General features: G+C 39.9%; 1 protein-coding gene across 1 annotated transcript in view; it reads left to right on the forward strand.

Annotated features, from left to right (window-relative positions):
• The window catches only part of LVRN (laeverin), a 61,538-nt gene that overhangs the window by 13,017 nt on the left and 34,764 nt on the right, over positions 1 to 13,757 (forward strand). The window contains exons 2-5 of the mRNA XM_036280155.1: positions 4,262 to 4,404; positions 6,125 to 6,264; positions 9,582 to 9,708; positions 13,212 to 13,363. Of these exons, the coding sequence (XP_036136048.1) occupies positions 4,262 to 4,404; positions 6,125 to 6,264; positions 9,582 to 9,708; positions 13,212 to 13,363 (562 nt within the window). The remainder of the gene's footprint in view (positions 1 to 4,261; positions 4,405 to 6,124; positions 6,265 to 9,581; positions 9,709 to 13,211; positions 13,364 to 13,757) is intronic.

Raw genomic sequence — 13,757 nt, forward strand, 5'->3', positions numbered from 1 at the left:
TTCTCACTGTTTTTCTTTCTCCTACAATTCTCTTGACTCTTGCAGGATGTTTTTCTTATTTTTCTGTTCTGATGGTCACTTATGACTCCTTCCTCAGCCCCTAGACATTGAGTAGTGCATCTCCAAGCTCCTCCAGGTGGCTCTGTTGGACAGAACCCAAAATAGTCCCCATACTGGCTCATTCTGTGTCTCCAGGCCAGCAGCTCTTCCAAGGAACACTCATACATCCCCTGTCTGGGACTGACGTTGGTTCCAAGGCAGCATCACTCTCTGGTTCTGCCTCCAAAGCAGTCAGTTCTCTTCCCTTTCAGATTCCCACCTGGTAGGACTCTGGCCAGTGTCAATTTCAACTTTCTCAAGAGTCAGTTGGGCACCCAGCTTCTATGTCTCAGCCTCAGGAAACACATCTACTGCTCTGAGGGATTGTCTCCCCTTAGCTTAGTGTTAGAGGGTTGCACCTTCTCCCAACTCCCTGAGAGCAGGAGCACTTGGCAAAATAATACCTCCCCTGCCCCGCCATCCAAGAAATCTCTTCTCTGATATTTTTTGTCTCCATTTCCTGACACTTCTTTTCTCTTCTTGATATAGCTGAGAAATCCAAGAGAAGCCCACAGGTCCTTGAGACCATTTACTTTGAAAATCTTCATAACATGGTTTAACATCTTTCTTTAAAATTTTACAGTTATTATGTATTGTTGCCTGATATCAACTTCAGTTTAATGACCCTATTACAAAAATAATAAACAAACATGATTAATGGGCCAATCCAGTGGTATAACATCTGTCTCTACTACATATTTTGATTTCTGAGTGTAAAAAATATTGGAGACAACTTTCCAAAGAGTCTTATTTAATCTTTAACCAGCTGTGCTATTTAGTACTTGATAGCTAGAGCTGTAGGCACACAAAGTTCATAAAATAATTTGGAATGAAGTACCTTACCGACTGGATACTTTTTATATGGTAGTAGCTTTATCCCCAAGGCATCAAGTGGTCTTGACCACTAAGACCTCTTTCAACACAAGGAAGTGGTGAGTCCATGATTCTCCGGCTGGGCAAGAGGGCAGGAATGAAAATGGCTTTGCAATACTGAGCTGTTAGGAGACAAATTCTCCCAAATTAACTTCCCCACCAGCTGAGCACTCTAAACCCAGACTTTATTGGCACCATAATAGCATGGTTCAGTGAGGTTTGAAGGGAGGAGGGGGTGGTGGATGATTCTATTTTCTGAGGTCAGGATATCCTTACAGGGTTGCTTGAGTCCAAGGCAGAGAGAAGGGAAATAAATACCAGTCTTTGGTCCCCAGATGTGGCATAACCAGATGGCATGTGTTGCTGGTTGGCTCTGACCTTTGCAGTGAAGATTGAGAGCCAGGAAGACTCTGTATTATAGGGATTTTTCCCCTTTTGTTTGTTTGCATAAAACCAGGGAGGGAAATAGTTGAGTGAAATCCAAGAGAATTTCTTTAATTTCACTTCTCCAGAGACCTGCATCATGAAATTGAAAGGTATTTGCTTGATGTTTGATTTGTTCAAGTGGTGACTCTAAGCTGGTGTCTCTTAGCCTTTTTGAACCTGTAGCCCATTTTGATAAGCATAAAAGTTTTTCATTTCCTGAAGGAGTCTGATTTTCTCCCTCCTCCCCACCTTGCAACCTCCTTGAGATTTATATGCTTTGTGAAGTCATGGCAACAGAGTTATCAAGCTTTACTTTCTATAGTTTCTATTGCATAAACAATAGGCATTTGTTGACCTCCCAAATATTTAAGCATGTATTATATAATTAGACATGCTTTTTCACTCTACATCACACTTTTTCATGCTAATATATTGTTGTTAGTACAAAACTTTCTGTCACTTTAGAGAGCCCATAGATCTCCTGAAGCCTGGGCATGAGCTCTCTGTTTCTCCCAACTCTAGATGACCTCGAGGGTTCTTTTCCCATCCTATTGAATGTCCCTAACCCTGTTAGAATCAGTTTTGGAGCTCTAAGTGGACTTGGAGATAATCTACTTCCATCTGTGCATTGTATAGAAATGGATGCTCAAAGAGTTTAAGCAACTTTCCTGAAGCGATACCACTGTGCTTGTACCGTAGACCCTCAGCGAAAGCTTAGGTCACTGAATTCCCTGCTCAATATTCTTTCCACTGGATTTTCAATTGCTGCTTCTTCTCTACTTTATCCCATCCCTTTTAAAGATAGCAACCAATACTACAAATCAAACAAATGCCAGTGTAACAAACTCGGCAAAAATACTTTGTAGTCTTTGTATATACTAATATCAAGCTAACTTTATTTTAGAGTACTTCCAATGCTGAGAAAATACTTATTTAGTTGATTTGAATGCATATTTTTCCCAAGTATTGTAAATGATTCAGAAGAAAAAATATTTAACCCCTAACTTCTGGTAGTTTAAAATTTATTGGGGAGACAGACATGGTTTATATTCAGCTTGTGGTCAACTGTGACCTCTGGAACCTTTTAAAATACGTTTGTAATTAGTGATTTCTAGCCCTCCACCTCTACACTATAACTTATTCCCCCTTGAATTTTTCTGTAGGTCATTTATAGCAAGAACAATTTGTGAGATTGGAAGGAATATAGAATAATTCAAAGGTCATTTGTTGGTAAATTTAGTTACTAATAATATGAAATCTCAAGAACAATAAAAGGTAGGTAGCATCATTCATTTTTAGATGGGGAAACTGATGTTTACCAAGAATATGTGGCTTGTTCAGGATTGCTCAGTCAATAGTAGATGGAGCAGAGTTTTGCAGCCAAAGTTGCTAGTGTCAGAGCCTGTAGGCCTGATTCCAACGCATGCTAGGAAGAGTATAATAAAGTGGGGAAAAGCAAATAGGGCAAAATAGGCCTGTTGAAAATTGTATTTTTGTCACAGTGAGGTTATGAACACATCAAATTTGCTGACTATGTCCTGGCCAGTTTGGCTCAGCAGGTAGAGGGCATCAGACTGAGGACTGAAGGATCTCGGGTCCGATTCCCGGTCAAGGCATGTATCTGGGTTGCAGGTTCGATCCCTGGCCCTGGTCAGGGTTGTGTGGGAGGCAACCAGTCCAACCAGTTGATGTGTCTCTCTTTAGTGGACGTTTTTTTTCTCTCCCTCCCTCCCTCTTTTCCACTCTATCTAAAAAATCAATGGAAAAATATCCTCGGGTGAGGATTAACAACAACAAAATGAGCTGACCATGAGAAGCTTTTGAACATGCCACCTGTTCTGTGTGTCCTTCCTAAAGCTGTGTGAATTTCTGTGTGAGCAGGGGCCTTATCACTGCAGAGGAGGAATTCACAGAGGTAGGTAAGGGATGGGCCGTGCTCTCTCAAGACGGCTTTGTTGAATACACCTTTCACTTATCTAAGAACTGGGCCTGAAGCAACAGTAAATGTATCAGAGACATTAAGTCTCAGGACCGGAGGAGAAAAAAGGATTTTAGCCTCCACAATTGTTGTCTAAAAACAAGTTTCCAGGTCTGGGAGTCTTGGAAAATGGGACAATGAGACTGCAGGTTTATTTTGAGGGAAAAGTTGTTTGCTAGGAAAGTTTTTACAGAGGGTGAACCTGACAGTCTCCTTGTTTGCTCAGGGTACTCTTGTCCCTAAGCTTTTCCCTATAACACACCAGTGCACAGTGGGATAATGTCACTTTTTGTATTTTTCCATGGAGATTGGGGGAAGGAGCAGTAGGGATTTGGTGAATCTACCCATATATAGGATAATTCAAAAAGTAAAATACAAGTTGTTTTGTTTAGGCATTTGTCCACATTGTTTACCCCCCAAGAATGTGCAAAATAAAACATTTTGTAAGTTTTTACTGGGAAGAAGAGAAAGCATATGAGCAAAGATAAAAATGTAGACATTCTTCAGCTGACTTGCATTTCAATGGAAGATAAAAGCAGTAGTCCATTCCCAACGTAATAATCTCATTTTAAGAAATACTTGGTATTTCAAAAGCCTGGCATTGCATTTTGGTTATTTTTGTTCCTATTTTGTTTGTAAAAGGTTTTAAAGGCAAATGATGTAATGAGGTAAATATTATTTTGTGGTCGAAAATTAAATAGTTCTTTTGTATTTTAGGTCTTGTGAGAACTGGAGTGTATGTGTGTACTGGGGAGGGCAGCAAGGAAGAGGAGGGGAAAACATTCTAGCTCCTTTGTACATGTAATTATAAGCCATAATCTTGCAGTAGTTTTTTCTTCCCCTGGTTTGAGATAAAAATAGATTTTTCCCAAAAATGTATTTTAGGGTCCTGTTAGCATCTCAGATGGAACCAACATTTGCCAGAAATGTTTTTCCTTGTTTTGATGAACCAGCTCTGAAGGCAACTTTTAATATTACAATTATTCACCATCCAAGTTATGTGGCTCTTTCCAACATGCCAAAGCTAGGTAAGTCATGTTTCCTGTCCATATATATACAAGTATATAATATATTATATTATATAGATAATTATACTAAATTATCATTAAATATATATTTAATACATATGTAATATATTAATTATATATGTCTATATCTATTTAACTCTGTAATAGCTTTTAAATCAATAGCTTTTTCTAGGCAATGTGCTGGTAGTATATTATAATTAGGAAAAGCAGTCACATGGGGTTTGTGGTGGCACCCACATCTTGGAGATGATAAATCCTGTTTCTTCTTTTAAATTAAATGTATTGCGGTAACACTGATTAATAACATTACATGAGTTTTAGGTATACAGTTTTATAATACACTGTCTATTTATTGCCTTGTGTGCTCACCATCCAAAGTCTAGTCTCCTTCCGTCACCGTGTATTTGACTCTCTTTACCTCTTCATCCTCTTCACACCCCCTTCCCTCTGGTAACCACTATACTGTTGTCTATATCTATGAGTTTGCTTATTTATTTTGTTTGTTCATTTGTTGCTTTCTGCTTTATATACTACATATTAGTAAAAATCATATGGTTTGTGTCCTTTTCTGTCTGACATTTCAGTTAGCATGATACTCTCAAGATCCATTTATGTTGTCTCAAATGGCAATATTTCATCATTTTTTATGGCTAAGTAGTATTCCATCGTGTGTGTGTGTATATTCCCCAAAACTGTATACACAACTTTGAATAATTATAAAACCAATGTTTATTAAAATACATTTCATTTTCAAAATGTAATAGAATCTACAAACACCCTGTGTACATATTTTTTGGAACATCCTCTTTATCCAATTGCCCATCAAAGGACAGAGGTTATTTCTATGTCTTGATTTCTGTTTCTTTTTAAATTAGAAACTGGGAATGTTACGCTGTTCTTATACATTGGCAGCCTGTCTGCTCATTAGTTTGAGGTTCAACTATTGGTCATACATGATTGTAAGCTAGTGAATTTAGTATGAATCTGGCGCAAAGATGTGTTTTATTTGGCACACATGACTTTTTTCTCTTGATTGAATTAGTGCCTAACTTTTAAAAATTCAGAGATTTCTCATAAAAATCAAAATTCTTACTTCCTTGAAAACTTGTACAATCTATCAATACTGGGCCTGTGGTTCTATGACAGCACGGGTCATAGCTGGGAAGAGGCTGCCTCCTGCAGTCGGCCTTGCTGCCCGCCTGCCCGGTCCTCCCCCGAGCCTGTCGCTCTGCACTGGCCGGCTCCCGTCATGGAGCTGGTCCTCGCAGGCGTCTGAGTTTGTGATTTCAGGTTTAAAGGCTCCAGCCTGCTTCCAACGAAGACCTAACTGAAACCTGAGATTGGCAGAATTGAACCTTGTCGGCCCACCATGGGTCTGGGAAGCTCTAGATTAAGTCTGTGAGAAATGGGCTGGATTAGGAAATGGTAGAAGTGGGTGGAAAAGAGAGGAGGCAGACTGTGGGCCTCACTGACCGTGTTCATGGACGTGGCCCTCAACCAAGATCACATTAGTCGACATACTAATCCAGGACCGAGCCGCTGTCCTTAGACCTTTCTAATGTGGTTTTGATAGCTTAGGGGTAGAGAAATCCAACCTGCTAGGCTGTGGGGTGTAGTTGGGAAGAAGTAGCCAGGTGACAATCAACTTGACAAAATAATTTAAAGGCGGATATAATTACTTAGGTTTATGTTGATTTTGGACTAAAATACATTTCTCCAGGTCAGTCTGAAAAAGAAGATGCGAATGGAAACAAATGGACGGTTACCACCTTTTACACCACACCCCCCATGCCAACGTATTTAGCTGCATTTGCTGTATGTGACTATGACCACGTCAGCAGAACTGAGAGGGGCAAGGAGGTGAGTGAGGAGGAGTCTCCAGGTAATGGTACCTCTGCACTGGCTGCCGGTTGTTCATCCCCTCTGCATCCAGGGGTACGGCCGTGTATTCCATCATCACCTCCTGGTTCTCACTCCAACCTTTTCCAAGCCCTTTACAAGCTCTTAGTGTGGCTTTGAGGAAGGAGACATATAGTTCCCGCTGTGGCTCTGCAGGGGTTTCCATGGAAGGCCGCACATTGAGTCCACTCAAGGCAGGTTCTGAGCCCCCTCTTCCCAGGCTGTCGCTGTCTTTCAGAGGACAAGAGAGAATAGGGAAAGCTGCTATACTAGCACCTTGAAGCTCAGGTTTACCTGTTGTTTACCTCACCTACAATGTTAATGCAGCCTTGAAGCTGGGTGGTACTCAGTGTGGTGGGAGCACCACGGCGCCGGGAACAGTGCTGTGGCTGGGATGGTGCATGCGGGTTAAATGCCATCCCCGCTGAGAAGCAGTGCTGCTGGGTTTTCACCCAATTCTATCCTCACTACATAATCATCCTTCAGGAAAGTGCCCAGACTGTGGTGCCAGTACTCTGTGCACTGGCTCACGCCCCACGCAAGAGGGTGGGGTAAGCACGGCCCCTGCTGTAGTCCCAGCTCTTTCTGGTCAGACCGACTGCTCGGGTTGAGGAAGATCAAGCCCCACAGCTGGCTGCGGTCTCCCCTGGGCTCCCATGTCGTCTCCTACCTGTGGAGACAAGGACGCTGTAGCTGAGCCAACTCTGTCATGAGGGGAAGAATCACCCCAAGTTCCTCCTCCTGCACTCCTAACCTAATGATGAATTACAAATACTTGCTGGATGCAAACAGTGGCTCATTCATTATCTTCCTCGGCTGTTGGCTCCAGCCTGGTTGTCCTGGGTGAATCGTCACTAGTGAATCCTCGATATTCACAGATATCACATGGCCACGTCAAACGTTCACGACACATATATTGACACACACTCAGGCACGGTTTGAAAGCACATGGCCTGAAGGAGTGGGCCCGGGGCTCATAGTGACCCAATGTGCTCTGTCAGCATCCACCTCTCAAGTCGCCTGTTGCTCTCAATGCTACAGTGAACCGTTCTCATGAAAGGACCAAAAATCTGTTTCTTAGTGAAAGATCAACGTGAAAAGAAAGCCAGCTGCCATAGAAGCAAAGAGGAAGTGGAATATGCCTAAGAAAGTAATGTTGTCAGCCAGAAAACTGAAATTTGGGATGAGTTTATCAGTGGAATGTTGCGTTTGGCTAAGGCTCAGCGCAACGAAGCGAAGGAGTCCCCACACACTCCACAGGAGAACCGGAATGTACTCTTGGAATAACGTCAAGACTATGTGAAAATTCTTCATCAAGTAGGGGAAAATTTAGTGAAATTGAAAAGGTGATTAATGTGTGGCATGCAAAGACACATAGGAAACACAGAACAAAGGTTAGCAATAATGTATTTTGAGTAGAACTTAGCACACATGGACATATGTAAAGATATCCCTCTGTCTTAGATGCTGAGGTCGGCTATGTCGCAGGAGGGCCATGAGAACACACTGGTGACCCGGGTGTGATTTTGAAGGAACTTTATGGCTACATCTCCAAATACTCCTTGCTGCTCTACCTGGGGCCACCCAGCCTGCCCACCCCACTTGACATTTCCATTATTTACCTGTCTTTTGGCTTATAGAATGATAGTTTATGGGAAGAGATTTATAAACTTAAAATTAACATACACACTTTAATTGTTATTCCCATTACTTTCCAAGTAATTTAATGAATTAAAATTCATTCATTATCTTGAATGTGGGGAAAGGAGACTATTCTATCCACTCGGTAGTGTGAGCATTGGTTCAGCAGTCTTCCTGTTGCCTCAAAAATGAGAACTAGAATTGGGGAGGGCAAGTTTATTGTAGGGGCAGGGCTGAGTCTTGGGTCCCTCTTTCCCAGGGTAACGAGGTCTCTGCAGCAAGGGAATTTGGAAGGAATGAGGGATCAATGCAGGAAGCTTCAGAAACAGGTGGTTGCATTTTATGAAAGGGGAGCATTCCCGAAGATCTCCCATAATTAAAAATTTACATAATTCAAGAGAAATCTTCTCACAGAAATTAAAGCAAATTAAGGTGAATGTGTTCTTGGAGTGCAACAATCTCCAAATATTGTTGTGCTGTTTTTCATTTCCTTAGCATTTTCTCTAATGTTTTGCAGAGAGTTCTTTCTCAAGTTAACTGTACTCACATCAGAACAATTATTTTAATTCCCTCATCTCCCTCTAACCTTCGTTCCAGGGTTACTGAGTTTCATACATGTTCTGTAGAATTAACACTAGCAACTCCATTAAACAGTGCTCAGATGGCATCGTTTTGGGGCATAACATAATTTTATATTAAAAAAGTAATGAATGTTACAACAGCAGCAAATTATAGTAGTCACCAAAATCATGCAAATAACTTCAAAGTGCCCAAACAACAGCATAGTTACAGTAAACTAACAGAACATGGCAGGGATTTCCTTTACCTACTAAAGTGGAAGTGTCATAAGTAAAGAATATAATTCACTTGCTTCAACAACTGTAAAATCATAAGACTTTTGTTGAACTTTAAAAAAAATTTTTTTTCTTTATTGATTTTAGAGAGGGAGAGATAGAAACATTGATGAGAGAGAACATCGATTGGCCACCTCCTGCAGGCCCCCCACTGGGGATTTGGCCCTCAACCTGGGCATGTGCCCTGACTGGGAATAGAACCGGCAACCTCTTGGTGCATGGGTCAACACTCAACCACTGAGCCACACTGGTCGGGCTTGATGAACTTTTTAAAATTAGGAAAATTAACTGTATTTCAAGTTTTGAAAATAAGATATGACTATTAATGCTTTCATTAACAAACCATTTTGAATTGGCATGATTCAAGTTTGTTTAATATGTACCGTACTGTATAACCCTCACAAACTGTACAGTTCTGTTTTGGAATATTGGAATTATGTCCAGAACAGGGAAGAAAGAGTCCGAGGTGTCCATTTACTCTAACATAGAACCTACATTTTCCATGGGGGTAGACACAGATTGTTTTAGATTACAACAGTTATACATGTTATTGCAAAAGATGGAAATGACATGCTTCCAGAGGGTTGCCACTGTTCACAACTCAGTGAAGAGACTTCTGGGCTTTTCTGAGCATGTACAAGCATTTAAACATTTTGTTATGCAGCTTCTTTTGAAACAGTGTGACTTTGGCTCTAGAGTTATCAGGAAATCGGAGCAAGCAGGCTGCCACTTTCCAATATCACTACTGCTTTTCCTAATCACTGCTCAATTGTTTTGATGTAGATACGCATCTGGGCCCGGAAAGATGCCATTGCAAATGGAAATGCAGACTTTGCTTTGAATATCACAGGTCCCATCTTCTCTTTTCTAGAAGATTTATTTAATATTAGTTACCCTCTTCCAAAAACAGGTGAGTCATCTTCCCTTCCAATGCAGTTGATTTCCTACTGGGGGGGTGGGAGGGGGGTGGGGAGGCTCTGACTTGAGATCAACTGTATTCAGATCAGCCTCCAAGGACACATTGTCTCCATTTAGCGTCTCTTTTGGAGTTAGATCCATCCCCTTCTGTCTGCTGTCTCTCTCTGTGGTGCCCCATGCCCAGCAGGTATTCAGAGAGCACTCAGACTTTATTTAGATCCCTCCCAGATACTCACTAGCAGCCTCACATCCTCCTTGTCTCTTGCACCCTGTCCTGTTCTTGTGTAATACAAGTGTGCAATGTAATGTTCTGGATCCTATCAGCAGGCCTGTGTGAGTTACTCCAGTTCTCTGTTAGTAAGGTTTTGTTGGTTTTAAAAAAATATTCTTAGCTCTGAGTCATTGGATTAGGATTTAAGGGTCCCATCTATGAATTTTTGGTATATAAAATTGGTATCATGTGTGACTACAATACGATCCTTGAGGAAATATGTAAGCATTATTTCTCTCATAGATTATACAGCATGCTCTTAAAATTGTGTGAGCCTCTCAGCTCAGGGAGTTGTTCAATGTTTTCTTCTCTAAAGTGAGTGTATCATGAAAATGTGTTTTGTTCCTCTGACAGGGATTGGTGGGTGGGATGGGAGTGGGTGGAAGAAAAGGAAGGTTAGAAAATTGGGAACCTAGGCTAAGGCAACTAAGTGTGTCCCAAGACAATAGAGCATTATGTATGGAGGCTGTGTAATGACCTGAGTACACGCTTTATGAGACACTGTCAACTTCAACCCTGCGTAAGGTCAACTTAAATATGGAACTTAGCACAGCACAGAACATTCACTAGGGAGATATAGCATGGATTATATCTATGCTATATTTCTTCTGTTAGCAAAAGAAAATGTTAAAATCTTTTATTGTTCTTCTAGTTACAAAAATAATAAATGACCACACTATAGAAAATTTGGGAAAATAGGGAAAAACATACACAAAGAAAAAGAAGAAAAATCTCCTGTAATGCTACCCATGCGACCATGGCCACATTTGGCGTGCCTCCCAGAGCCTGTCAGTCTGGCTCTCTGTCTTTCTCTGTGTTTGATTCTTTGTTTCTAAGAAAAATGGCAACACAGAGTTGACACTGTTCTTGGAAATGGTTTTCTTTTATTTGTAGGTATCAACATGATCCAGATAACTAAACATTCTTTTTTTATTGTCATGTTTAAGACATAGAACATCTACATATCAGTTTGACAAACTTTATTTACTAGTCAGTGGTTGAATATTTGAACGGCTTCTACCACTTTGGGAGGGTCTATTTTCAGAACACTAAAGAAAATCTTTGTAAGAAAATGTTTACAAGTATCTGTGCTATTTGCCTTAATATAAATTCTAAAAGTTAATTCATTTAGCCAAAGGGTAGGAACATTTTTAAAGATTATGAAATATTTTGCTGGATTGCTCCCTAAAAACTGTACCAGTTCATATCTCACCAGCAGGCCATATGTCAGTGTTCCCATAACTAATTGTTAATACTAATTATTAATACTAATGATAGCCACTACTAATTAGTATGTTTCTTATACATTTGAAAGCTTAAGTTATATCATTGTCTTAATCTTTGTTTTTCTTTTTTTTTTTTTGTGGTACATGCCCCTAGCGGAAACTGAACCCGGGACTCTCTGGTCCACAGGCCGATGCTCAACCGCTGAGCCAAACCGTCCAGGGCAATCTTTGTTTTTGATAACTAAAAAGTTGAACATTTAAAATAAGATTTTTGGCTGTTTCAATTATTTCTTTAGTGAATTGTTCTTTCTTTTTTTTTAAATTTGTCAGAATTCTTTACTGAAAAAATATTGTCTAGTTGTGATATAAGCTAAAAATACTTTACCCAGTTTGTGGTTTGCCTTTCAAATTAGTTTATGATGTCTTTCAGTGAACTACATATTTAATTTTAATAGACTTTATTTTTTAGAGAATTCTCATATACCTCTTCTTCCTCCTCTCCACCCTGACCCCAGTTTCTGCTATTAACATCTTGCATTGGTGTGGTACCTTTATTATAATTGATGAAGCCATATTGATACATTGTTATTAACTAAAGACCATAGTTTACATTAAGGGTCACTCTGTGTTGTACAGTTCTTTGAGTTTTGACAAATGTATATACATATATACACCATTACAGTAGCATACCCAATAGTTTCACTGCCATAAAAAATCCACTGTGCTCCACCTGTTCCTCCTGTCTTCTCCCTCAAGTCCCTGAAAACCACGGATCTTTTTACTTCCTCTATAGTTTTGCCTTTTCCCTAATGATGTATACTTGGAATTATACTTTATGTAGCATTTTTAGATTGGCTTCTTTTACTTAGTAATCTACATTTAAGGTTTCTCCATGACCTTTCCATAGCCTGATAGATCATTTATTTTTACACTGAATGATACACTGTAGTATGGATGTCCCAGTTTGTTTATCCATTTACCCATTGAAGGACATCTTTTTTATTTTTAATCCTCATGGGAGGATATTTTTCCATGGATCTTCAGATAGAGTGGGAAGGAGAGAGAGAGAGAGAGAGAGAGAGAGAGAGAGAGAGAGAGAGAGAGAGAGAGGTTGTCTGCCTCCCATACCACCTGATGACCAGACCAGGAGGGCCAGGGATGAACCACAACAGAGGTAAGTTCCCTTGACCTGAATCAAACCCAAGACTCTTTGGTCCACGGGCCAATGCTCTAACCACTTAGTCAAACCAGCCAGGGCCATTGAAGGGCATCTCGATTGCTTCCTATTTTTGGCAATTACAAAAAAAAAAGAGGCAATAAACATTTGTGTGCAAGTTTTTGTGTGGATATAAATTTTCAACTCATTGGGTAAATATGTAGAAGTGCAGTTGCTAGGCTGTATGGTCAACCTATGTTTAGCTTTATCAGAAACTGCCAAACTTTCTTCCAAGTGGTTGTACCATTTTTTCATTCCCACCAGCAATGAATGAGTTCTTGTTGTTCCAAATCTTCTCCGGCATTTGGTGGTGTGGTTTGGATTTTAGCCATCCTAATAGGTGTGTTATGGTATCTCATTGTTTTTGTTTCATCTTTGCAGTTTCCTAACGACATATGATGCCGAGCATCTTTTCATAGGCTTGTTTTTCATTTGTTTATCTTCTTTAGTGAAGTATCTGTTTTGATCTTTTACCAAAATTATAAAATTGTTTAATTGCTTATTGTTGACTTTTAAGAGATCTTTGTTTATTTTGGATACAAGTCCTTTATTGAAAGGACTCAAAGGTATTTGGTTTTTATGTAGTCAAAACAATTTATTTTCTGGCTTCTAGCTTCTCATTTTGGTATCTGTCTTTAAAGTCTTTTCTCAGATTATACATATTCACTCATATTTTCTTACAGTAAAATATTTATTGTTATAAATTGAGGTATTTACAACTGAGAATCTTAAAATTTTTGGAAGAGATGATTCTATTTTTCCCTGCATTTAAATCCACTTAGATATCATTGCCTTGCCTAATTTTGACGACCGTGCAATGGAAAACTGGGGACTATTGATGTTCGACGAGTCATTGTTGCTGCAACCAGATGATCAGCTAACAGATAAAAAGATGGTGATCTCTCACGTTGTCTCCCACGAGATCGGACATCAGGCATGTGGTAAAATGTTTTTTCTTATTTCACATGAAAGTGTCCTCCAGCTGCTCCACTAAAAAGAGCAAATAAGTAAATAAGTAAATAAATAAAATAACGCCTGTCACACACCAAATTTTTAAAATTATTTTAAAAAATGGGACAATGAGAGCCCTGGCTAGTGTGGCTCAGTTGGTTGGGTGTTGTCCTGTACAACAAAAGGTTGCCCGTTCAGTTCTCAGGCAGGGCACACGCCCGGGTTTTGGCTTATGCCTGGTAGGGGGCATGCAGGAGGCAGCTGAACAATGCCTTGCTCTCACATCTCTCTCTCTCTCTCTCTCTCTCTCTCTATCTATCTATCTCTATCTCTCTCACCCTCTCCCTTCCTCTTTCTCTAAAAAAAAAATCAATAAA

Source organism: Molossus molossus, unplaced genomic scaffold (genome assembly GCF_014108415.1).
Source record: "Molossus molossus isolate mMolMol1 unplaced genomic scaffold, mMolMol1.p scaffold_m16_p_3, whole genome shotgun sequence".
Classification (NCBI taxonomy): domain Eukaryota; kingdom Metazoa; phylum Chordata; class Mammalia; order Chiroptera; family Molossidae; genus Molossus; species Molossus molossus.